At 41.3% G+C, this 26290-nt stretch overlaps 3 protein-coding genes across 5 annotated transcripts; 2 read left to right on the top strand and 1 right to left on the bottom strand.

The window, feature by feature from the left end:
* Positions 1–274: 274 nt before the first annotated feature.
* LOC145453726 (uncharacterized) lies at positions 275–3376 on the top strand. The gene is made up of 2 exons (XM_080331706.1): positions 275–1867; positions 2584–3376. Exons 1-2 carry the CDS (start codon positions 608–610, stop codon positions 3187–3189), a joined length of 1866 nt encoding a protein of 621 aa, XP_080187832.1. The 5' UTR covers positions 275–607; the 3' UTR covers positions 3190–3376.
* A 2293-nt stretch (positions 3377–5669) lies between these two features.
* LOC145454107 (uncharacterized) lies at positions 5670–15605 on the top strand. Its single transcript, XM_080332127.1, has 9 exons — positions 5670–6053; positions 6334–6654; positions 7321–8071; positions 9157–9328; positions 9457–9548; positions 9609–9758; positions 11711–11842; positions 13403–13523; positions 13580–15605. Exons 1-9 carry the CDS (start codon positions 5992–5994, stop codon positions 13678–13680), a joined length of 1902 nt encoding a protein of 633 aa, XP_080188253.1. The 5' UTR covers positions 5670–5991; the 3' UTR covers positions 13681–15605.
* Positions 15606–17606: 2001 nt separating this feature from the next.
* On the bottom strand, positions 17607–25347 carry LOC145454375 (HSPB1-associated protein 1-like). Of its 3 annotated transcripts, none has more exons than XM_080332374.1 (6): positions 25091–25347; positions 24622–24959; positions 22684–22820; positions 22496–22622; positions 19904–20351; positions 17607–17823 (listed from the first exon to the last, which is right to left on the bottom strand). In XM_080332374.1, coding segments are annotated over exons 1-6 (1230 nt in total). In that variant the 5' UTR covers positions 25269–25347; the 3' UTR covers positions 17607–17821. The 3 variants fall into 3 exon arrangements, with proteins under 3 accessions (XP_080188500.1, XP_080188499.1, XP_080188498.1); XM_080332373.1 differs by having other exon boundaries at positions 19884–20351; XM_080332372.1 differs by lacking the exon at positions 17607–17823 and having other exon boundaries at positions 19796–20351.
* Between the last annotated feature and the right edge of the window lie 943 nt (positions 25348–26290).

A 26290-nucleotide genomic window follows, 5' to 3' on the forward strand; every position in this document is an offset into this window, starting at 1 on the left:
ACGATGGAGCGCTAAGCTCAGTCTCGTCATTGTCTTGCTGAATCAGACTCGCGCATTCTTACCCTGAGGTTCATGAACCCATTGGGGGCCCCAGACTAGTGATAATAATAATAGACTACTTATAATATCCGTCTGTCTTATCACTATAGGCCACAAGTAGCTTTTCAGGAGATAAATAAACCTGATGTCAACATGAGGCGCCATAACTAGGCTTAGACGGAAGTTAGACCTGTTTAATCACTAGCGGTTAGGGGGTCACGCAGCCACCCAACGACATTTACAAGGGGTTCGCGTTCGATAAAGGTTAAGAAACACTGGTTTAAATATACTTGTCGTTTTCGGTTTGATTGCTCGTTAGCCTACTAGTTTGGTCTTTATTGGAGATGACGGGAATTTACAATGTTGCAGTGGGCTGAAAAGCCATTATATTGGATTATAGCCGTGCATTGCATGCGGCAAATCTGATAATTGATTATCGTATTCTCATAGATATCCTGGGTTTGGTATATAGAAAAAGCGTTTCACGGGGACTGAGAGATCGGTGTGAAGTTACGAATTAGTCCTCGATATCTCGATTGGACAATATTTGCAATTGGGCATATTTGAAATGCATACGAGATCGAATAAAAAGAAGAAATGGAAACGGCGCGAGGAGAGGCATTACGATCGAATTAAGTCACGCCAAAGTAAGTCGGGTGTCTGTAAAGAGGGTGACAGCGTGTCCAAGAAACATGCGAATTCATCTTCTTCCACAACGGGCACCGGCGTAAAGAAATCAGAGCAACATAAGAATCTGCCCCGTTTGCTGACTCGAGATCGTCTGTCTCTGAAGCCATTTCGTAAGCGCAAAGCTGTCGACGTCGATGCAATGTATTGGCCAAGCATTCAAGTGCCTGAAAGCATTAAAAACAAGGTCAGCGACGGCGTGAAAAAGATGGTTAAAAATATACGCAATAATGTTGACTCGCAACCCAGCTGTGATAGCAAGGAAAACTCGCGCAGACAGCAAGGTTGTGATGAAGTGATATTGGTGGATCAAAACGTCACCCATAGGCCTATAGTTAGAGGAAAGCCATCAATCGCCGTTGATAAGCAAGCCGTTAACGCGACGGCCGACGGTAAACGTGGTGTGGCTGCCTCTTATCGCCTAAAAAGCTTAAAAGAATGGTTAGACTCGTCCGCTAAGAGTAGAGCCGTTGCAGGTGAAGACAAAATTAAGAACAGACATCTGAAATTTTACTCCGACCTCGCGCGACACTTTCGTGACAGCAAAATGCTTTGTGCAGGATTCAAAAGTGAGAAGAAGCTGGATACACCGAGGAATATTCGAGTCAGACTGTCTTCTATGCTACAGAAAAACCGCGTGTGCGGCGAAGATATTCCAGCAGCTTCCAAATCACTAAAAATCAACAGCGTATTCCTTGCGACCAGTGATCGATTTAACAAAAGTTCTGTCTCCAAACAACGGGGTGCGTCTACATTGTCGAAGCGTGAGCATTGTGGCAGATTGATCGCAGGTACACCAGAAACCACTGACACCAGAAATGAGTTACCATACGAGGCAGCTTTCGGTAACCCCACAGTGGATGATCAGGGTGTCATCAGAAAAGCCGCTAGTTCACGAGTGTTGATGGAACCAGAGATTAGTGCTAGTTATTTTCCTGGTGCCATTTATGTGCCTACTGAACGGGGTGCGTCTGCATTGCAGATGAAGGGTGAGGGTACATGTACAGCAGACCCGGAAGACACCAGCCATGAGTTAGCGGCGTACCAAACAGCGTGGGAGTACTCCTTGGTGGATGTTGAAAACATTAGCAGTGAATCTGATAAGGGTGCTGTGAGATCACGATTGTCAATGGCGTCAGAGGTTAGTCCGAGTCACTTTCCTGATTTCCAGATTTGAACTACTAGAAAACTTTCAGCTTTTCCAAACCAGATTAGAATTAGAATTGCTGGGTTCGCAAAACCTTAGAAGTTGAATCAATTTTTGAATTGGAAATCAAGCTCAGTTCATATGAAATCAAATAGTTCATTATCATAAGCATGCACGAGTATGGCAAATGTCTGTTCACCGATAGCCTGCGATAGTATAGGAAAGTCCGTGGTCGATAGATAGCGGCTTACAAATATACTTATAACTGGCAGCATAGCTGATATGAACGAACGTCCTCGAATGAGTTCTTGGCTGACAGTTCATCACACGACAATTTCCTTTTCCAGATATATATAATTATATATTGTATGGATGGTTAGTAGGCTAAGCAGGTAATTTAAGCAGTAAGGTTACCGAGTCAATATACAGTAATATATATATACCACGTGATAAGTCACGTGATGCAGTATTGTTCCATTACGGATAGGAGAGAGAGAGCCGGGATTCTCCACATCACCTTAAGCTTGGCTCGTTACGCACTGTTCTCCTGTAGCATTTTCAGGAAAATCAACAATCAGAATATAGAATGAAAATTAGAGTGAAGAAACATTTCAGATATCAGATTATAATTAGATTATTCCAATTAAACAACTAGAATTAGAATTATTTAGTTGTCTAAATCTGCTACGAACAGGCTGTTTCTATTGCAGGGGTACAACGAAAGACGCGACATCTTGATCGCGAGTACACCAAAACCACAAGACACCGATCATGATTTAGCACCGTACCAAACAGCTTTCGAGTACTCCGCAGCGGATTTTGAACACACTAGCAGAGAATCTCACACTACGAGGTCACGATGGTTAATGGCGTCGGATGTTCATTCCGGCCGTTCTCCCGTGACATTATTCCAGCCATCATTTTTGCAATCTGGCAACGGTCAGAGCGACGGGAAATCGAAAACGCGCGCGACAAGTGATGGCGATTATCACTCCGCGGGAAATCAAGATATTTTCAAGCAGCAAACTCGGCCCCGCGGTGGGCTAGTGGGTAATACACGTGACATCCGTTCCGAGCTGTGCCCACTGGATCATTGTAGTTATATCATTGACGGCTCAGATAACGAAGGTGATTTTACGTTTGGTATATCCGCTTTGCATACCGCTCGCCGAAGACGGAAGTTATATCAGTTGAGTCCTGATATTGCCGGCCAAAGTAAGCGGTCACAAATGGAATACTGCATGCAACAAAATTCACATGCCAACTTCAACAAAGTCAGCCCCTTCAAGCCTTTTGGTAGTCCGTTCATATTGTAACATAGGCCGATTTCATTGTGACGATATCGGTTACAGAATGATGGCATAACCTCCAGCATTTATGCGGTATTACCATGACCGGCTCTATTTACGTCCAGGTCCTTATTACAGAAGTATTAGGATCGGGGTTCGACAAAATAGACAACTACAATATTTTCAACTTTTCCAAGTTGATTATAATTGGAATTACAGCTACAGTTTTTTTTTCTGAATTAGACAAGAATTAAAATTACTGAATTCGATAAAACTTTGATTTAATGAAGTATATTACTACATATCAATCCAGAGTTCACTCTCATAAGCACGAAAGTAGCAGGATGTAGCATTCTCAGGAAAACCAGAAATTAGATTACAATTAAAATTAGAGCAAAGAAACGTTTCACACATTATGTTAGAATTAGATTACCGACATTTCGCTCTAATTAGTCTCGTCAGAAAACTACAGAATTATCTAGTTGTCCAAGTGTGCCTGAGTGATTCGATTTCGAAGGAGTATTCGATAACAGCCTATGATGACGTCATTATAGTACCGTATAATTTCGCTTTAAAAAAATGGCGACTCGAGCACTACTACAATCATCGTAAATGCCGAGACCGTGTGACAAGTTGATGGGCTTTCTGATATCATTGCATTCAGGTTTCGTTTTGCTCTATAGGAAATGGGCTGAATTGTATACTTTACCTTATACTCTGCCCTGCCTTGTGCATGCGCACTGTACAGTTCTTGTGTAATCGTGATACATGTTTCGTTGACGATTTTGTTCTTTTTGTAATAATACTGCACCTACACTGCAACATTACACTTTTGCGCTATATACTGCAATGATTGAAAATTGCGTTCTTTTACTGCATTGGTTAACTATTTCTACATTCAGTGGCTATTAAAATCAATTCAGCGTAGCGTAATATACAATTTGTGGTGATATTAATAATAATAAAAAACAATGCTTCACATTGTGTGCGGTTTGAACTTGTGAATTTTCCCTTCATCAAGTGAGTACGACAGAGCGAATATTGCAATGCACGATATTCACTCGCATCGGTTTAACCTAGTAGGGTCGGCATAGGCCTACCCTATAAGTAGCAGACCTACTGTGACGATTTATATACGTATCCCGATGAGGTCCTATCAAGCAGGGCATATAGAATCTGACCGTGATGGATGATCGAGTAGTTTTGTCAACATCGTAATGACGCAGCCTTGCAACGAAACTCAACATATTTTAATGATGTCGCAAGGAGTAAAAGTCAAAATTTGAGTGAGCGTCGACGAGAGTGGCTTTTTTCCCCTGGTCTAGTCACGACATCTCAATCACTTCCTGGTGACAGATGCAACTATTTTATCACAATGGAAACATATATACGCACTTCTAGCTAGAGCAGGGGTGGGCAAACTACCGCCCGCGGGCCGCATGTGGCCCGCAATACCGTTTTGTGCGGCCCGCGAGAGACCCAACAAACGAATCAAAAATACTGATAAAATTAGTACTAAAATTCTGATTACTTAACGGACTCGATTAAACCTTTTCTTAGTTTATTTAACCAAGATAATTATATGTTATACTCTCTTACTACACTATGTTTTTATTTCATTGCTGGCGTGATAGCCCGACCTCAAGGCCCGTGCATTTTAAAAGGTTGCAACTGCTTAATATGACAGAAAGTCAAAACTGGAATGACCTTCAGATCACGGGTGTAATTTTACATGGGCGACTCCATCAAATTTATTACTTTTAGTGTTGTGCTTGGAAAAGCGATTCGCGCGTGTGTCGGGTAGATTCGTTTTCTGTATGTGCAGAAGTATGTATATTTATGAAATCTAGAAATCTATATATTTTAGTGGAACCATATATCTGAAGCTAACATGGTTGCGACGCTGTCAGCATCGTGTGTCCTGGAGTTGAACCAAAAGTGGAATTAACAACTCTAGAAGTAGATCACTGCTCACAGATTCAAATCTCCATCCTGTTCTAAGAATCGGGACAACCGACTTTCATCCCTAGTTTTGAAAATTAGTTATTGAGGTTGACCAGTTAACCAGATGAAATCTCGCCAATGTTTTTGACGCGTGTACGATATATCATCAAATCAATGGTTGGTTGGTTTTAGACAAACATATATGTTATTTCCATATCCTCACTATATAATCAAATACCAATATTGCGTTTTGGTTTGCAATCCCAATTTTAAATAGTGTGGCCCGCGAATGGATAAAGATGTTGAATGCGGCCCACGAGCTAAAAGGTTTGCCCACCCCTGAGCTAGAGGATATACTGACAAGTGAAAATGCACATCAACAATACCTACGGTAAATCACGGAAGATACAACGCTCTCGTATGCGTTCAGTTAAGATTATTATTAACAATAATTTTTTCTGATCAATACATGCACCACCAGATTGTGTTACAATGATTTGATGAGAGGGTGTCGAAACGACTTGGAGTAGTCTTTGAAATCTGCGTATACGGTAACGTGGGCTACAATATTTTCTGTTTTGTCTGATAATGTTTTAAATTCGCTAATTAAATCGAATAAAAACCATCAGTAATCTGTTGCATGAATTCTCGTCAAGTTGTACTGGGGCGGTAGCGCTTTCGCGTCTATCGACTAGTTATTCCCCACTATGCACGACCTCATTCTCTCGCTATTTCGCGTGTTCTTTGTCGAGACACTACCAAGATAAATTTCTCTCGATGCGAGTCATTTGACCGTGTAAGCGTCTAGGCATGCCGTGGACAGAACCAAATTGTTGAAGAATTAGCGAGCCCGTAGGCGAGAAACAGCTGAATATTTTCAGTGTTATGTCTGATATCCAATCGAGCATTGACATTATTGTGGAGGCAGTAATAGCAAGCTGGAAAAGGTTAGTCCTGGAACGGCAGAAGTACTAATTGGGCGACCAGTTAATATGTTAAATAGATATTTCTTCGTCTCTATTCCGCGCAGATAAATAGTAAGAAATGAAGGATATTGCTAAACTTTGGCGGTTGTTGGGCTAAGTCAGAATCAGCTAAACGTCCTTGACTTATGGTCTCTTAGTATATATAACCTTATTACTTGCATCGGGGCCTACGATATACGATATCGTAGGCCCCGCTTGCATTATCAAGCCGTCTGAGTGTTAAGTTTTATTATTCGTTTAGGTTTTGCGGAGTATTGGTTAATCCATCGTGGCCCACCCTTTCAATGGGGAAAGAAAGGTCTCCTAGCAAGAAGCCGCTCACGAAATCACCTCTCAAACCGAAGAAGTCGCCACGATCAATAGCAAAAGATCGCAACTGTGGTCGTATTTTTGCGGCGGTATTGACTAGAGTTCTCTTTGCCCTGCATGCGGGCATAGCATTATGGAGGGTCAGCGTGTATTACACGGAGACGCATCTCTACCTTTTGTCTATTGGCCTGGTGTTTCTAGCTGTGGAAATGATATTTACTGTGATCGTTCGGAAAGGCAGAGAATACAAATGGTAAGTGAAGCAATAAAGGCGCTAGAAGTATACAAGTGAATAATGAATATGTAGGGCGTAGGCCTATGATTGACTAATGAATGAATATAAATAGTATCATCCGGTAATTATGTCTTCAGAATGACCTCACTGCTAAGGGCCACCATTTGATCGCATCAAACACTTCTGTTTATCCGAATTAAGCACTCTATTTACCCGTATAGTACATGGTATTGGCCTATCGCCTGAATATTTTGGATACGTTTGTGGATTAAAGGCAAATAGGCGTAGCCGATGCGAAATTCGTTAACGTCAGGAAAATAAATATTATCTGACTCATAAATTTGAAGTCAATTTCATGGATATCTGTAGGGTAAACATATGGACACAGTATACAAATGTTATCCAGTTGTAGGCATATAGGGGTAGAATAGACTGAAAATGACTCAACTATGTCCATTGTCCAATGCAAAAAACCCACAGAGACCATATTCAATGCATACACCAACGTAATCCGGCTCATTTAGTTAAACCTCAAAATATGAAAGTATGTATTTCATATAATTGTAATTATACTAGTGCATATATTAAACCAGTAAAAATATTTGGGGCTTTCTTTGGTATTGTTTATTGTTTGTCTCAATGCTTCATAGCAATGCAAATAGTCCAAGGTGAATCATGTTTCAGGTTCTGCCCGAGCGTTTTGTTTTACCTCATGACCGTGGTGCCTTGTCTGTGGGTGCTCGAAATCGCCCGCTTCAAAGATTCAATGGACCAGGCCACTAACGCAGAGATATGCGACACATCGCTGTTATCTTATCAGCAGTCCTACGCATTGCTTCAAACGCTGGGACCTTCGAATCGAGTCTCTGCCAATAACAGGAGCAGGCGGGATATCTTTTCATCCGAATCGCAGACGATACTAGAAATGTCGCAATTCCCGAGTCGGGTCAAACGCAGCGATGATCCAAGTCTCTCAAATAAAACCGCTCTATCTCTTCGAGGGCGCGTGCTTCTAACCTCTACAACTGCGACGGTGTATTCGCCCAGCCAACAGTCTAAGCTAGCAACTAGTCCCGAAAACAACCCATTTAAAACTACTCCTGCCTCCGTTACTGACTTTAAAACTGACGAAACCCCTACTCCATTCACAACGCTCTCGTCGATGACAACGCTACGCAACGAATTGTCTGCCAAAACGTCGGCAATGACTGAAAAGAACCAGCCAACTAATAATAATTTGGATCAAGCGGACATGTCGCGTGATTCCACCACGTCTCCGGCATCACAAACGGGTGATTCTCTTTCGCCCGACGAAGGCGGTGGCGATGTAATTGATATCGTCAGCATCGGCGACAAAATTAACGACGGATTCACAAACCTCAAGCAAGGGACCGAAGAGTTACTGGAGAAGACGAAGAATATCATATCTGACATTGTACGTAAGGCGAAGGATGTGGCCTACAATGTACAATGTACAATGTATACTACGTATTACTATTATTGGTAGTAGTTTTTCAAGCAGATGCGTGTTCAGAAAAGTAGGTTTAGTTTTACTCCCAAAGCCTAATGTTGGTAGATGTGCTATATATCAGTGGTCACTGGTCAGTGGTCACCAACCGGCCCCGTGCCGTGTCAACATTCATGCCGGTCCGCGTAAAACATATTACTATTTTGCATCTCGATTGCAAAATGCAACAAGATGGACGCTTGTCCATTAATTAGAGAAATGACACAACAAATTTCAAGTTGAGCTAGAAACCTACAGGAACGTATTTTTCGAGTTCGTGGTCTACCATGGACTTAGCGTGTGCGTCACAATGCTGCAGGTGTTCTACCGAACTGTTTAAAAGGACATTACCTTACAAGAGGCTTAAGACCCTTCATGCTAAAGCTATTTAAACAAAATTCGTTAAATTTCGGTAATACAATTGAGCAACACCTGGTGTTATATTAGCGGTCGTATCCCTTGAGCTTTCAATAAAGTTTCTCCTATACCCCTGTCCATTTTAAATACAAATTCTGATGGTACCTATATTAAAAAGACCATTGACATGAAAGTGCGCGTATCGCGAAGAAAATTTGAATTCAATAAATCTGTCCAGAAAATATTCCAGAAAATATTGGTTTACAACATAAATCTGTGATCTGGATAGCGCAAATACCTACTTCCACGATGCATCTTGCATGCATCCCCTGATTCGGCCATCGTACCACCAATGGGGTACACGGAGCCATGTTTAAGAGCCCCACATGGGAGGCCTGCAAACAGCAAAGTCGCAATTCTTTCGAAACAGCAGATCCGTCAAGATCAAGTTATGGTGGTTTTAACACGAACGACTCGACTGGCACGTTTGGTTTTGAGTTGCATACATTTTTCGTGATGAGATTTTGGGTCATAGGGCTGGGAACCGCCAGGGATATAGGCCTATAGAACTATATATCCCTGGGAACCGCTGCTATAAAGTATGTGAATATGGTGATCTCCAATTATTGTAATCATACCGACAACTTCTGCAACAGGACAGCGGAATCGATCTGAATACCTGGATTCTTCTCCTTCACCAAGTTTTGTTGTTCGTGCTGGTCATCGGGAGGTGGCTGTTGCCGAAAGGCGATATCACGCGAGACCAGCTGTCTCAGCTTCTATTGGTGTTCATTGGAGTGGGAGCTGACATCTTGGAATTCGTAACAGGTATATTACGCGTTAATAATGTTTCGCGCGCTACATATTCGCCCGGCAAGTCGAAATTACCTGTAGCTGATGCGATGATGTTCTGAAACTAAATCAAACGAAGCGTAAACCCTTCGGATCTGTTTCAGAAACCATCGACGGCGATGAGTTAGATCAGACAAGTTGTGATGTGATTTTACACTCCGTCATTTACGCCGTGTGGTCATGGAGTCTGTTGCAGGTAAACGAACGCTTGGTCGCGTTTGTATGATTCAACTCTCAGTAATTCCGTATCGTACAGTTTACGCTGGTCCTCACCGCGTCCAAGTCGAGGAAAACAAGACTGGGCTTCGAGGATCAAGCGGTCACGACCAATAAGAAAGGCTGCTGCGGGAAGTCGATGTTCGCTGACGCCGATGTCTGGGGCATCTTGTCAACGCTGTTTTTGCAGGTAACATAACAGCCCTGAAAATGTACCATGGCAGCTTGGTGTTGTTGATTTAAACCAGGCAATATATAGGATGTGCCGTCGATTACGGAAAATATTTAAATCAGTGATTCTAAACCTTTATTAACCCGCGGAACACTCACGGACGCGAATCTGCAAGCCTTCGCGGAACCCCAAATGTTGTTGAGTTATAAAAACAAAAATCTACCACAAGAGAAATCTAATACATGACCATAAATTACTGGTACACAAAATGGACTGCGCGTTAACATAGTTTTAAAATAGAATAAAACCTTTAAAATATGATCTCACACAAAACAAAAGTAGTAGGAATATCAATATCAATTGCAATTCAGTGTGACTTCAGCTGTTTCCTTTCAGATACCAGTTCAGAAATACAAGGCCTTACCTTGGAAGGTGTCATCGTATTGTCGATCGAAACGCAACTGTGTGAGACCAATTGGTTTAATACAGATGAGCTTATAATTATTGGAGGTAGAAGGCATGTCAGAAGGACGAGGGTTCGCTTTTCGGACCTAATCTCCCATGTGTACAACCACTGCACACGAAAGACCAAAACCACAGCCTCAATCCGACCACTGATCGGTTCTAATTACCTGCAACTAATGATGGCCAAGACCACTGTTTTTGATATTACGACATTTTTCGTACATCTGGGGAATAAGCTATCGCGGAAATCGCTGGAATATTTGACATTTTTCTAACACGTCGGTACGCGGAGAACGACAAGAATGCTTCAAAGCATGATTCGGCTGATTTTACCCGTTCGGTAATGCGCGAGGAAAATACTTCCCGTGCCAAAGGATTGAAATGATTCTTCAAGTGGGATTCGTTCATAAATTTCTTCCTTCGGGCATAAGCAGAAACTTCATAGTATTTACGTTAGCATGAGCGAATGTAGCTTATATGCCGATAACTGCACAACGACGCCAGATACATCGTAGCTGTCTAACATTTATTGCTTTGTGCCGATCGGTGCGACTTCACGACTTACAGTATTCCACTTAATATACTTTCAGCTAAATGAACATTGAACAGTCAACAGCTGACTATATGATGCTGACATGTTGCATTCGATTATTTCAATAAGATTACATAGTCACATTGCACGTCATTGCATCGCAAAGTGTCTGGTGTATAGCATTGTACCGGGGCCTATACCTATTCCGCAACCCAAAGAGCGGATACAAATAATGGAACCGCTGATTATTATGATTACGATGTAGACCAAGACCGTCAGCGAGAGGCTATGTAAATCAATTTTATATTACCAGAGTCAAGCTAAGCTATATATAGGCTTGTTGTTTTAAAAACAATGAATTGTCTTTCCGCGATGAAGCACAATATATTTGAAGTCTGAAAAAGTGAAACTGGTATTGTATATAATATATGGCGCTTTAGTTGCTCTGTCTGATTTATAGTGACTTCAAGGAAACGTTACCGCGCCTGAGAGAGAGAGAGAGAGAGAGTCTTAGTTTTCATCCAACTAAAATACATAACACACGGCAGTGATGGTGGCACAGAAAATATGCATGCACAGTATTCGGTATTAGATAGGAATGATCGATAAGACCTAGAAGGTCATCTAGTCTGATCACACCAGCATCAAACAGGTACGCTTGACTCTGAACCTCTGAACAGTCTGGCTGTAAAAAATGTTTAGTTAAAAAAGAAAAATAGAAGAAAAATTAAACGATGGTAGCAAGTGAAGCAATGTCTGGGCGAGGTATTATACTCATATTTTTATTTTAGTAAAAATGACGAACGTTTCGTCCGTCAGTATCAGCAACTGAAATATATAGAATGATGCATATAACTGCATGTTATTGCCAACTCCGTTGGTCACTGTGAAGTTAAGATTGTGTTCCTTACAATACAAGGAGAGAATTTATCATCTTCGATTCACCAAAATCATGCTTTTACGTTGTTTACAGGATGCTCCATTTCTGGCTACTCGGCTCTACATACTAATCCAATACGACATACACCATCAAATGATGATTTTCTTCACCGGGAAGAATGTCCTTGTGGTAATATTGCAAATCTACAGGATAATCGTATTAAAGGTACTTTCAGTTACTTCCATATCTTAGTACAGTGGTTCTCAACCGGTGTGTCGTTATGTCTCACAAGGGTGCCGCGAGAGATTTCTTCAAATTTTCGAAATTATGCGTAAAATAATTTTACTCTAGGAAACGATCAATTATTAAAATCAGGCAAGTTGTGAAGTCTGTACAGTACATAGGACGAACCAAAATTGCTGTCAGGCCCGCAACCAATATTCCCGCGAATTCGTTTTACCTGACATATCGCTTGCCGTGAAGGCTGAATACAGTTTATCACAATCACCAGCTCGAGATGAACTCCTTTGGAAGTGATGTTCACTTTTAGAAGTTCGAATTACAAGCATAGCCAGTAGCCACCCACATTGCAACTCTTAGGTAGCGTGCCGGCACTGCCGTTGAAATGTAGGCTTGGAGCGCAACGTTATGTTACCGGCGACGAATTTGAGAATCGAGTGGTAAACTGGATCAAATTATATATATATCAGTATATCAGTTAATAAATTTCGCCGCCGATGAGGTTATGATTCCGGTTTGTTGGAACTATAATTTAACTGCGGTGGTCTGTCAGTAGAACTATTGAGGCATGGCTATTCTCACGCGTGGCGTGGTACACGATCTGCGTGGAAATGCTTTTGGAATCCCTGTATTGTATACGCCTCTACGCTCTGTATTCGTTAGTGGCGATCGTGCTTGGCCTGTTCGAAGCGATGGTTGATTACATCGACAATGCGGTAGTGATCAGAGTTTATTGTCAAACAAATCTTATAAAATAGTAACTAAGTGCAGCCTGAAGTTTCTGTGACGTCGTAAATCGTTAGCAAATCAAAATGGCTCCTTTAGTTTCGTCTGAATACACCATGCTTGTTGTAATGAAGAAGGAATGAGAAACATACAATAAAAGTTGAGAACCACTGTCTTAGTAGATTGAGCTACAATCACCCATCACAGATCTCCGATTTCTATAGCATAATGGTGTGACTGATCCGTATACGGAAATAATAGTGACACGTATGCTACTAGGCAGTAAGTCCATGATGTCGTGACTCACAATCACGACAGGGCAAAGCGACTGAAGCAATAACCAGAACTGTTCATCTCATCGCTAACGCTAAGCCAAAGTAAAGTGCATACTGCACATGCACATACGAATTATGTCGTTGTCCTTAGAGGGTTGTGAGTTGGGTGTCGCAGCGAGGATCAGAATTAGGAAGGGATTACGGGATAAAAATTCTAACAATGACATGACGTCACTGTTCTATTCTGAGGCATAGTCCTAATTACAGGTGACTTGACGATGACCAAGTCGAAAATTGGACTTACGGCCTGCTAACCGGCAACATTTACGTGACGTGAATAAAGCGGCATACATAGTAGTGATCACGCCATACGTTAAATTCAGAATAATATGATAAATTAGAATTACTAGTTATACTCGCGGCCCAACGATGGTGCGATATCTACTCATGTTTAATTGAAATAACCGGTGTGCTCAATGTTAACACAATAACTCGTTACTCGATTGCCGAATGGGTTAAATTTAACATGTTCGCTTTCATACAGTCTAAGAAGTCGCGTTCGGACGATAATATCGACGAATCGGAATTGGAACCTCTTCGCGGCACTCTGCAAAGACTCGCGAAACGCGCGACGGCAGATAACACGAAAGGAAGCGACATAAGAGGTGGGTGTTGCATTTTACACAAGAAATAGCAAGGGTATGTATGTGGTATGGTTTAGATGCGTCCTTCAAACGACGAAATGACGGATCGGTAGTGGTCAAAATTCATCTCGAGGATGAGGGAGCCATGAGACGAAAAAACAAAAAGACTTCCTTCTGATCGAGATCGGGGTGTTCAAATAGCTACGCGCGAAATGACACTCAAAGATGCAAGCTGACACCGGCGTAGCCAGGGGAGGCGAATGGCGCATCTGCCCCCACTAATTTTAACACGGGTGTTATGACGCCATCTGTGCTCACTCCGTTACAACTGCGGCGTCGATTCATTGTGAAACATTTCCGCCCTTCCAAATTTTCAAGCATTCTGGCTGCACCTATGGTGTAATCAGTAATCACTATAACTATACTATGGTACAGTGGGTGGTTCCAGAACTGGGCAGCGCGACGACTTGACTTGTGTATATTTCACGGTTCTCCTCTCTGACATATTGGGAACGCAAACACAGCAGATTCGCCAATGTACGACCACTCTCGATGACCTATCGCCTCTCTCGACCAAACCGCTGGGATTCATTGTTACTGAGTGATATGAACAACAAATGTAACAATGGCCGGTTTACTAAGATCAGGGTTACGAAACCCGAAAATTTCTGCGGCCATGACCAGTATTGACCAGCGACCACGCTAACAACATTTACGAGCAAGCCGTCATGTAGTAAAAAATTGGAACACAGTCACAAATGAATAAGTTCTTCATTGTTTGAACATTTCTCATGCGAGAATCTACCGAGTATTTACAAATTCGCAAATCTCTGCTTATCATCACAAGGTTATGCGTTAGTATTAATTGTACTAATCTCCACCGTTGCGTGCAGCGGTGTGGAACGAAAGGCAATGCTGAGCTGTTCACAACGGTTGCGTGTGTTTGAAGCTTCAGAATTCCAGAGACGTTTTTCCTGCCTGAAATGATCAGTCCCTTTCGTTTTGTACTTGATGCAGTATACAAAGTTTATACACTCCGATCGGGCAGAATGACAACAGAAGTCCATCTTCAGTAAATTGTTACTTTGCACAGCATATGTGGTATATTGCTCATTAACTAAATTCGTTGTGGGTTAAGGCTGGGTTGTCGATCAATAAGTTCAGCGGCTTCGACGCTAGGGGCTGGACACTTCCATATTGTGGGAATAGGAAGAAGGTGGCGATGAGTCTGCTGATTCTATTTGATTGCTTAGCATCTCCGCCACCGAATGAATGTCTTTAGTACAACCTTTAAAATCAGATCCAACGACAGTTCAGTTCTCAAGTTCAAGATATCACTGATCAGTGATCGGTGATCATACATATTCCCCCGTTGTCATGACACGATGCCGGCATTTGAGTAGGGAATGGTTTGGAATACTGTATACTTCAAAGCGCATGGATATAAACGCGAGACGTGTGTGGGATCCACTGAATTTCGGGGGACTTTAGCAGAAGACCAGATATTTCAAAGCAACGAATCTGTCGCATCGAAACTAACGCGTTCTGAACGCGTTCTTAAAAGACCGCATGGTTCACTGCATAGGCTGAATTGTTAGGGGTCGCGATAGGACATAATCCAGCTTTCCTCTCCTACGCGAACGGAATCACTATGACACTGTAAATAGGGTTGCATTGCATTTAAATCAAAAATCAACTTAAAACAAACATGTTTAAAACAAGGCACTTGTTTAAAACATGTTTTATATTTTTTAGCTAAGACGTCACCAATATTTAATAGTTACGTCACGCTGGATTGGCATTGACAATTGAAAATGTAGGGTAAACATGGCTTCTTCGACGAAAAGTGCTTCCGATCACTGTGATAAACAGACCAAAAATATCTTTAACCAGGACTACATCGGCATGCAGCATTTTTACAGTCGTCGGTCATTATCATCACAACACCCATTCCGTACCAATGATCTATATCTACGAGCAAAAACTGTTGAACCGACGACGATTTCGAGGGTTCCGGCAATGCCACATCTTACACGTCGACTATTTTGGGTGCAATCGTCCGTAGGCTCATACGACATGGTTTTTCGGACGTGTTTAAACAATTGTGGCATAATCAGACGTTCGATTTTTTTATATTCATTTGTTTAAAGCACTGTTTAAAACAAGTTTTTACCAAAGAGTTTTGAAACACCGTTTTTTTCAACTGCAGACGTAACTGTAAGGATGCATGATTTCGAAGGGGACAAGTACCACTCGTTTGATAAGAGGTCTTTTCAGAACGAGGATTCTACGTACACGTACACTCTTTTAGGGCTCTCGAGGAAGAGCCTGATGTGCATTGTGCACTGCGCAATCGTCTGCGGCCGTGTCAATTACCACCTAGCAGAGCTACTATATCAGTGCGGAAGCCTTGCCTTGCTTAATGTTTATGCAGCGTGCGTTAGCCGTAATCCGTCGTATCTTTGGTCACGTAGTGTGCAAAAAAATCGTTTAAGGCAAAACAATAACTGCATACTGTTAATTTATTCGCTAAAAGCTTTTCGACTGACCCTCATCAGCAGCGAACGTCAGTGGTAGGGTGGATCAAATTCGAAATGTAAGAACTATTTTGTGTCTATGACGTAATATTAACAAAACAAACAATTAGTAGACGGGCGAGATACGGTAGTAACGATACAAAACAAACGCGAGTACATATACGGTTATAAATAACCGAGAATACAGCACACAACATTAATGAAATATGCCAAGGGTGTAGAGGCGTTCCTTCTGGCGACAGAGAATCGGCTTTCGCAGCTTTATGATCGTAGATTCCAGGACCTTCAAGAGAACGGCCACGAGCAACTATAGAAAATTGATTGTCATTGTAATGGTCAGCACATTCTGGATGGGATTAGAGACAGTGGTGGCCCTACGATTGGGGGGCCCTGGGCGAGACTTCCGGGGAGAGGGGGGCTATAAGTATGTATTCGCAGTTTCGGGGGGCCTACCAACTTCGGGGGGCCTACCAACTTAACAGGCATGCAGAGACTTCATTATTGTCGTGATATGGAACTTTATTACCAAATTCGGAGTTTTGAAGATTGACTCATCTGAACGGACTCATCTTCTTGATTGGTACAAGGATTTCCATGTCTATTCGCTACAACCCTTGAAAAAAGCGCTAAAACCAGAGAGGGGGGGCCTTCGACAAGGGGGGCCCCGGGCGACTGCCCACCTCGCCCACCCGAAAAGCCACCACTGATTAGAGAGGCTGTCCAATAGCCGAATTTCAAACAGTAACTTGATCATAATCGAGCAGTGTGTCAACAGACTGCGATGATGGAGTAGGAGAAACATTAGGCCTACTTATTCTAATTTGCCGTGTGGTAGAACCGCAGATAATCTTCATGACGAATTCGTCTGATGCCTGCAACGCAAAAGGATGTGCTACCTGCGACAAATCGAAGCAACATTATATATGAATACACGTGCCGATGTGACAGTCGGTATGTAGGTCGCACGTCTCAGCGCTTGCAGCAAAACATTCGCCAGCATATCCCACGGAAAATTAGAATAAGTAGGCCTAATGTTTCTCCTACTCCATCATCGCAGTCTGTTGACACATTGCGTGATTATGATCAAGTTACTGCTTGAAATTCGGCTATTGGACACTGTGGACAGCCTCTCTAATCCCATCCAGAATGTGCTGATCATTACAATGACAGTCAATTTTCTATAGTTGCTCGTGACCGTTCTCTTTTTCATTTGTAGGTCCTGGAATCTACGATCATAAAGCTGCGAAAGCCGATTCTCTGTCGCCAGAAGGAACGCCTCTATCTACACCCTTGGAATATTTCATTAATGTTGTGTGCCGTGTTCTCGGTTATTTATTACCGAAAATATGTACTCGCGTTTGTTTTGTATCGTTACTACCGTATCTTGCCCGTCTACTAGTTTTCTGTTTTTGTTATTATTACGTCATAGACACAAAATAGTTCTTACATTTCGAATTTGATCCAACCTATCACTGACGTTCGCTACTAATGAGGGTCAGTCGAAAAGCATTTGGCGAATAAATTAACAATATGAAGTTATTGTTTCGCGTTATTCTGAAGTTCTGTACCACAAATGGCTTGTTCAGAAAATCGTTTATTAGCATGATTTCAAAGAGCGATAGTAAGAGCAAAAATGTAGGGCGATCGCAAATACGAATAGTCAAAGATATAAATGCGTGCATGCGTGTTGTCGGGAGCTGGAGAATTCCCAATATAATTCAACTCAAGTTCCAGGCGATTCCTTCGTTGCTGATTGCTTGGCAGACAGTCATTCAACAGGCGTTCTGAAAATACAAGGTTGGGATATACAGCGAGTATACTAGGGCGATTTCTTTTACTTGAAAAACGGAAGATTTTAACCTAAAAAATCGAAATTTTGACCTCAAGTATTCAAATTAGGTGTTTTCGCGCATGTTAGAATTGTACTACTTATCTTCATTTCTGGTTAGAAATGTCTGTGCTTACGAAGTAATTGTGCCTGAAAAACTTTTATGACTTAAAAATGACAAATTTTTACATCAACAAACTTTATTTTAACGAAATCTGGACCTAAGAATTCCAGTAGTTACATCACGCATTATGATGGAAATCATCAAAATTTGTTGTAGTACAACAAAAGATACTTTCCCACATTCTCGGGTAGAAAGTGTCTGTCCTTACTAAGTAGCTCGCCAAGAATGGAGAAAGAACGTTCAACAGCAGCAGTTGTTGGCTGGCAACACTGAAGTTGCAGGTACACTGCTGCCGACACACCGCGTTGCTCCATTCTGACAATGTTATTTACATCACAATTTTTCATCATGCGCTTCTTGATATAAGTACCAATGCCCACGCAGTCTTGCTTCAGTTACGATATTGCGGACCTTGTAAACAATTTTGACATTTTTTGACCCAACCGAACAATTTTGACAAAATTTTCACTTATTTTGACATGCCACAAAAAATCGCCCCACTTATTACGCATGCCGTCTTCCACTCTAAGCAACATTGACACGTCTTGAATATCACAACTTGTATTTGTACCAGCTAATAATGACCAGAGATGGGTAAAGTAGTCAGCGTTTCTACTCAAGTAGAAGTAATGCCGCAAATTTATACTCCATTACAAGTAGAAGTAGAGATTTCAAAGACGTGTCAAGTAATTAGTTTCAATACATAGATTACGTCGATAAGGCGCATAGGCTACTTTCAGCAGTTGCTGGGATTTGGTCACTTTCAAAAGTGCAGGGCGCATCTTTTAGAATATCGCAAAATGACACCAGAATTAATTACAAATTTTGAAAATGTATATTCAGGGACTCTTTAGCCTAGTCATTATGGCAATTAATCTCCTAGAAGGGACGCAAGGATATCCCCAAAATACTTTCTACTTTCCATGTTTCAGAAGTAGGGCGATTTTTTTTACCTAAAAAAGGAAATTTTTGACCTAAAAATTCAGGATTTTGACTTTTTTGACCTAAACAACTGAATTTTGACCTAGCGTATGTAAATTGGGTGTTTTTCCACGTAATGTTGAAATTGTACCACTTATCTTCATTTCTGGTTGGAACTGGCTGTCCTAACGAAGTAATTTGGCCTGAAAAAACGTTTTCGGCTTAGAAACAGACAACTTTTTACATGAAAAAAGTAGTATTTTAGCAAAATCTGGCCCAATGAAGAATTCCAGTAGTTACAATACGTATCATGGTAGAAATAATTAGAATTTGTTGTAGTACAACGAAATATACTCTCCTACATTCTTGGGTAGAAAGTGTATGTCTTACAAAGAAGCTTGCCAAGAATGGAGAAAAAAACGTTCATCAGCAGCAGGAGTTGTTGGCTGACAACACTGAAGTTGTGCGTACACTGCTGGTGACACACCGTGCGCCCTCATTCTGACAATGTTGTCTACATCACAATTTTTCATCATGCGCATCTTAATATAAGAATGATGCAATGCCCAAGAAGTTTTTCTTCAATAGGATATTGCGGTAGTTCACCATAACATGTCTACCTGTTTGTTTTATTTGCCCGTTTATGATTCACAATGAACAGACCATCGACCGTTTACAACGGTAGGCCTATAAAGTAGGCGACAAGCTGTAAAATATCAAATGATAAGTTCACCGACAGTGAAAAATCTACGATACAAACGAAATGCAGACGTCAAAAAATTTTTGACTTTGTAAACAATTTTGACATGTCAAAAAAAATCGGCTCATTCATAAGTAGTTGTTGAAATGTTAAACATAGCATAATTTGGAAGTGTCAAAAAACATGATCACTTCAGCAAGTAATATAAGTACCTACTCGAGTTCTTGGAAAAAGAAGCACTACGTTACAGGCCGCCTCTGGAAAATTCTACCATCTACATTTCTGACTCACATTCCGTGTCATTCATCGAGGCTACCACATCTCGTATCTCATTCGCGATTAACGTGATGACTTTCGGATGGGTGAGGCATTTCAAAAAATCTCTCCTCGTGACGGATCCTTGCTCGGAGCGCTTTCGCTTTTTCTCGGCCGGCATTGTATCGCAAGCCTCCGCTTCTACGAAAGGGCGAAGGCACTGCGGATTAATTGAGATAGGAAGACCGTTACGATGGAATATTTGCTGCTCGTTTGTGCATGGTGATGGTGAGTTCTCTGTGACTGTGGAAAGACTTCGCAAGCTATTGTTCAAGTATTCCAAAGATTTCTCGACGCAGGCCACGGAATCGATATCTTCGGACGGAGTGACCCAAGACTTGTTCCAATTCGTGATTGAAGGAACCATCGATCCTATCACCAAGCGAGTGACGGATTCGCGGAGGCGCTCTTCCGCGTCGAGTTCCTGATGAAATCGTGCAAATTTGTCGCGATTGGTCAATGCGACGATACAGTGTTGTTATTGGTAGGATAGCAAGAAGGATAGCAGTACATCCATCGCCTCTCGCTAGCAGTACATCCATCGCCTCTCGCCGGACGAATTATCGCAGATATCACTTTCGAAGATGTACTAAGATATTGCAGATATATTTTGATGGATATACTAAGATATCACTAAAATCGCAATTGGCAATCACATAAAATGTCTTATCGGGACGCGCATCATTTGTAACGTGTCTAAGGTAGGGTTGCATTTAAAACAAAAATCGATTTAAAACAAATACGTTTAAAACAAAACACTTGTTTAAAACATGTTTTTTATGTGTGTTTTTTTAAAGCCAGGACATCCCGAATATTCAATTGTGATGTCATAGCGGTTTGACATTGACAATATAAGGTATATAGCTTCTTTGAGGAAATATCTGTACTGTAACTGTTGTAACTGTAACTGTTGAACCGACTATTTTGAGGGTTCCAACCATCCCATATCGATATACGTGGGCTATATCGGATGGTAATTGTCCACAGGCTCATACATGTTTTTTGGAAAGTATTTACACAATTATGGCATAATTTTACAACTTGAAAAACAATTCTTTTTTTGAAAAGGCCTTTGTTTAAAACACGTTCTGAACAAAGTGTTTTTAACAACCATTTGGTTAAAATCCAACCCTAGTTGAGATGCTTTGATGATGGAGATGCGATACGACCGCAAGGTCGTCTAGTCTGCACCACCATTTTTCTCCTCCATGCTATCTGTGGATGCTGAGCACCTTGCGAAACAGCAACGGATGCCAGTTTTCGAGTCTTTGGTCTAACCCGGCCGAAGACACCTACAGATCAAGAAGCCAGACGCATCACCATTACGCTCGGCTATCTGGGGCGCGTATCACGTCTGCAACACTTCGCGGACATACGAGCATAATAGCATTCGACACATCAGCAAGAAACAATTGGGCATGTGACACTTGTGCATGTGGGTGAAATGTTTAGTAAGGTTTCGAATGAGGGTTGAGTTAGAGTTATGATATATGTAAGGGTTAATTTCAGCAGTGAGGTTGGGATCAGACATGGGGTAATCGCGATTAGTAATCGTAATCGATTACAGCATTTTCAAGTAATCGTAATAGATTACATTCGAAAAAATTCCGAAGTAATCGTAATCGACTACTTCCCATATCTAATCGACTGCTTTGTGAAAGAACGATTACTTTTGATTTGTGCAAGGACTATAGCATAAGCTGAACATGGCCAGTGACCATTCGCGATTTCGGTGCGTATAGCAAGCCAATATGTCCTTCCAATATATCTTGTAAGAGTAGTTCTAAGAAGCAAAATAAATGTAATCGCGAGTAATCGTGATTACTTTTCAAATGTAGTTGTAATCGACTACTTCCTGATTTTGCTGTAATCGTAATCGCGTGATTCAGAAGTAATCGCAATCGATTACATTCATGAAGTAATCACCCCATGTCTGGTTGGGATTAGGGGTTATGAAGCCACATGCCAAAGCATCACAAGCTCAACTGATATTTTCTGCGTCGCCTGCTCAAATGTCGGGCAACTGTCTGTAACATGTCTGGTATATACAGTGCGCAGATATCATGTCCCGATCATTTGTTGTAGATATCAGCTCGTGACCATATCTGAACTAGGGTTACCATACGTCCTCCATTAGGAGGATTTATCCTCGTTTTTCACGTTTTTGAAAATGTCCTCCGAGGACGCCCAAATGTCCTCCTTTTTGAGATTTTGTCCTCTTTTTTCAGATTTTTGGTGAAATTAACTGTGAAATTGGAGTGAGATACCGTATATCAGCACCCAAGTAAAGCTCCGGCGGGTATTTCGGGAGCTGAGCCGGAAAGATGACCTTTTTTTTTTAGTCAACCGACCACGAAGTGAGAAAAATTTACCATTTTGTCAAGATTTTCCTCCGGAATTCTGGGTTTGAAAATTTTGAAAAAGTGTCCTCTTTTCGCGATTCCAAAATATGGCAACCCTAATCTGAACCCTTTTTGCAAACAGATATGAGTTTCGGAGCATACGGCGGACATATCATAAAAAGTTCAGGAGATGAAATTCCAACACTGCAGTTCGTAATTTTCTCACCGTATCACACCACAGATTGATGCTGACACTAAGCTCCAAGTTTTCAACATAGTGCCACCAGTGGCGTGGGACATACAAAATATCACCGGCGCGCAGTACCACGGTGCAAGCGGATGCACTGCGAAATCTGAGAAATTAAATAGGCTCGTATCAATCACCATAGTCAACTCAAGACGCAGGATACATACTTTGGATGCTGTGTAAGATTTGGATTTCTGATATTCACTTCACTAAAAACACTTGATTCTTCGTATGGTATTCTTGTTGGATACAAGGAGTCTGTCTCGGATGGAGGAAACAATATCCAACGTTTAGAACCTGAAATCTGCAGGAAGTATTGATCATTAGTCCCAATCAAGACAGTATTCAATGACAGACACACAGAGGCAGCCAAAATAGTTAGCGTCGCTAAAGTAAAAATAGAAACAAGAAATTTCAAAGGCATGTCAAAACTATATCAATTGGAAGTAGAAACGTAGCTTCAAAAATTAGATTTGGTAGAGGGGTCGCATACTATAGGCAGTTAATCTGACGCCTGACGCGGGTGCTTTCAAAATTTCAAGAGGCATCTTCACGACTAATGCAAAATGGCTGAAGACACAAGAATTAGATAATATCTTTGTAAACAAAAGTGATGCTAACTTATTCCAAAAATATCTCATACTTTTTAGAATCAAAATTGTAAAAAATAATTTTTGCCTAAAAAACTTTTCGAATATAAATGGGAGCAGGTAGGCAAAGGCTACTTGAGTACTCCAAAAAATAAAAGTACTTTGTAACTGACCATCGGTGCGCACGCACTCACACACACATAAACACCAGAGTTGGATCAAGTACATTAATTTAGTTCAACTACAATTACAATTACTTGTATGTTTCAATTGCATTACAATTACTCCATGCTAAAAATATCAAATTACAATTACCATTAAACATGTAATTGATTAATCATAAGTTCAACTTCAGTAGAGAGGTACTCTTTTAGTAATAATCACAAGCTGTTGATTTTTCATTCGTGATACGTAGAATATTCTCTAGTTGAAAAAAAACAACCTCGAACTAGGCTATTCCTAATCATGAGTACTGAAAAATACCAACAGAGAATTTATTCAAGTGACTGCTAACAATGAAAAGTTTGACCGACTGGTAACGACTAACAACGGGATACAGTTGGGGTTAGTGGTTAGGGTATTCTAAGATCAGGATAACCCGTAACCCTAATATCCCGCACCCACAACACCAATCCCCCATCGCCAAAAACAATATATTTTACCGTTTATAAATTTTGACATGTTCATGGGCAACAGTTATTGGTGTCACAGTGAGCACTGGTTGATTGTTGATCGTAAAACGAATAAGCGCCAATTATTTTATGTTGTGCTTGTCAGGTCTCAAATAACAATGTACTGTAATTTAAATATTAGGCAAAATTTTTATCAAATTACAATTACATGAAAAATGTAATTGATTACATTCCGCTCAATTATTAAAATTACAAGTGATCCAACTCTGATGCACACAGAGAGGTAGTTAATAACAAATATATCAGATGTGATTGGAGATATGCGGTACGGCAAACAAAAAAGTACGCTAGTTATTCACCATATTCAGACACACACCCAGGGGTTGTAATGACTCAGCTCGCGATTTTTCGTTGACTCGATTCGGCTTGAGTTAATTTGTGCATTGACTCGAGACATTCTATAATACTTTATTCACGTTTCGTGAATCAGGACCAATACTAGAAAAGAAGGCGCAGAAACCCTATTTTATCTGTTAATATAAACATGATATGAGTGATAAAAATGAGTATATTATGAATGCGACGCACTCGATGTCACGAAAGAGATTCACAGAAATGAGTTGAACCCGTCTTGAACTCAATAATGAACATTGAATTTTATGACTTGGACGCGAGTCTCAACACTATGACCCGACTCACTCCATTGTTCCCTGACTTGGACTCGGTGAAGTGAAAATAACTCGACATGACTCAAGTCAAAACTTGGAACCTTGTGACTTGGTTACAGCCCTGCACGCGTCACTGGATCAGTGATCACACACCAATTGACAGTAAATTATTTCACCACAAAAAGTCAACATTTCATGCAATTGCTGCCCCTTACTTGAACTACAATATTGTATCCATACGTGTCAAAATGACACAGCGTATGAGCCCCTGCGGTTCCGACCCACATAGTGCCGTCAACACCAGCTTTGTCGGTAAATCCCAATTCCTTCCACGGCAAGCTCGCATTGACGTAGTCTTCCCGACATCGGAAAACATCTTTCATATACATGTAGTCTGCATAACACCAGTAATGTCTCTGACAACAGGCGGCAAGTATAGATTGAGATTCTTTTTGGACTGGAGTAGGGTCTTCACAATTTGTAATACCATTCCATTCCAATATTTGAGAGACAGTCGCTATGCGAGTTGGGCATGATGACTCCCATTGCAGATCTGAATTTCAAATTCATATGCCAACCATGATGGTATATTGGCATACACAAATACAGCAACAATATGCTTCTCCACAATTATCTTATAGGCCAATTTAAAAAAGTCACCAATAGAAAAAAGGAAGAAATTACCATTTGTCGTCCGCTCTCCAACTCTCCACTTTAGATCCTTATCTTTGAGTAGACTCTTCAAACCGTTTGGGGAAAACTTGGATAAGTCCATCCCCGAAAAAATTTCATTAGTTTCGCATAAACATGGCACAGAATATTCTTCTATTACATCCTTGAAAGTCTTGGACGATTCAGACATGTTGGGCACAGTGATAATTATTAGATTGTCTATTTCATTACAATGGATTCGATTAGATAACTGGGTACTGGGTACGAAGTACGAACAGTTTACTAACAAACCAAAGAAAAACTTGGTCAAAGGAAAGCTAATTCAACTCCGACGATACATTCATGATCATGTTCACATGTTCACTTGTAAGTCAAAGCTGTATATTTGGAAGTTGCCAACACCTTGACATTGCGCCTTACATTAGTGTAAAAACATAATGATAAACCTACAGGTATTTACTTTAGTACAGAGACTCCGCTGGTGGTCTACTCTACTGCACACAAAGTGTTTTGTTTTACGAGTGGTCATGCGGAACCGACTCAGCACGAAACCGATGTGATGGAACCCGGTCCATCTGCGTGCTAGGCGCTTATCGTAACCACTACACTATCTCCCCCACTACACTATCTCCCCCAATACACTTTTAATACAAAGTTTAACACTCTACTGTTACGTCCAAGTTTGACGCTCATGCAGACCTGCAGTTCAAATCAGAATTTTTCCACAGCCAACTTGTGAGGTTTTAGTACGTGTCCGGGTTTGCGCATTACACGCTCCTCATCACCATTGCATTTGCGTTTGCAGTGAGGAGGGTTGGTTCGATTATGTTCACAATAAGAGCAATTCTGTTCACAATAAGAGCAGTCTCATGTTCACAATAAGAGCAGTCATGTTCACAATAAGAGCAGTCTCATGTTCACAATAAGAGCAGTCGTTGTATTCACAATAACATCAGTCGCAGCACCACCATATCCCCCGGACACGATGTCTGAGTGGTAACATAATCCGAACACAACCCAGACATGATGTCCGAACACCCCCAGACACGATGTCCGAGTGTCAACGCAGTCCGTGTCTGAAGCGTGTCTGGGGGGGTTCGGACATCGTGTCTGGGGTGTGTTCGCGGACTGCGTCAACACTCGGACATCATGTCTGGGGCGTGGTGAGTTCGGACATGGTGTATGGAGGATGTCTGGGGGGTGTTCGGACGT

The sequence above is a fragment of the Botryllus schlosseri genome, chromosome 13 (genome assembly GCF_051294905.1).
Source record: "Botryllus schlosseri isolate E-star chromosome 13, Bs_hap1, whole genome shotgun sequence".
Classification (NCBI taxonomy): Eukaryota; Metazoa; Chordata; class Ascidiacea; order Stolidobranchia; family Styelidae; genus Botryllus; species Botryllus schlosseri.

What these genes read in the sequence shown, in the direction of transcription:
- LOC145453726 (XM_080331706.1), top strand. Translation starts at nt 608, where the DNA reads ATGCATACGAGATCGAATAAAAAGAAGAAATGGAAACGGCGCGAGGAG. An exon ending in GATTGTCAATGGCGTCAGAG is followed by an intron (nt 1,868 to 2,583) that starts GTTAGTCCGAGT and finishes TTTCTATTGCAG; the next exon opens with GGGTACAACGAAAGACGCGA.
- LOC145454375 (XM_080332373.1), bottom strand. Translation starts at nt 25,268, where the DNA reads ATGTCTGAATCGTCCAAGACTTTCAAGGATGTAATAGAAGAATATTCT. An exon ending in TGGAGAGCGGACGACAAATG is followed by an intron (nt 24,960 to 25,090) that starts GTAATTTCTTCC and finishes TTTGAAATTCAG; the next exon opens with ATCTGCAATGGGAGTCATCA. An exon ending in AATCTTACACAGCATCCAAA is followed by an intron (nt 22,623 to 22,683) that starts GTATGTATCCTG and finishes TTAATTTCTCAG; the next exon opens with ATTTCGCAGTGCATCCGCTT.
- LOC145454107 (XM_080332127.1), top strand. Translation starts at nt 5,992, where the DNA reads ATGTCTGATATCCAATCGAGCATTGACATTATTGTGGAGGCAGTAATA. An exon ending in AGAATATCATATCTGACATT is followed by an intron (nt 8,072 to 9,156) that starts GTACGTAAGGCG and finishes CTTCTGCAACAG; the next exon opens with GACAGCGGAATCGATCTGAA. An exon ending in GAAAGGAAGCGACATAAGAG is followed by an intron (nt 13,524 to 13,579) that starts GTGGGTGTTGCA and finishes GGTATGGTTTAG; the next exon opens with ATGCGTCCTTCAAACGACGA.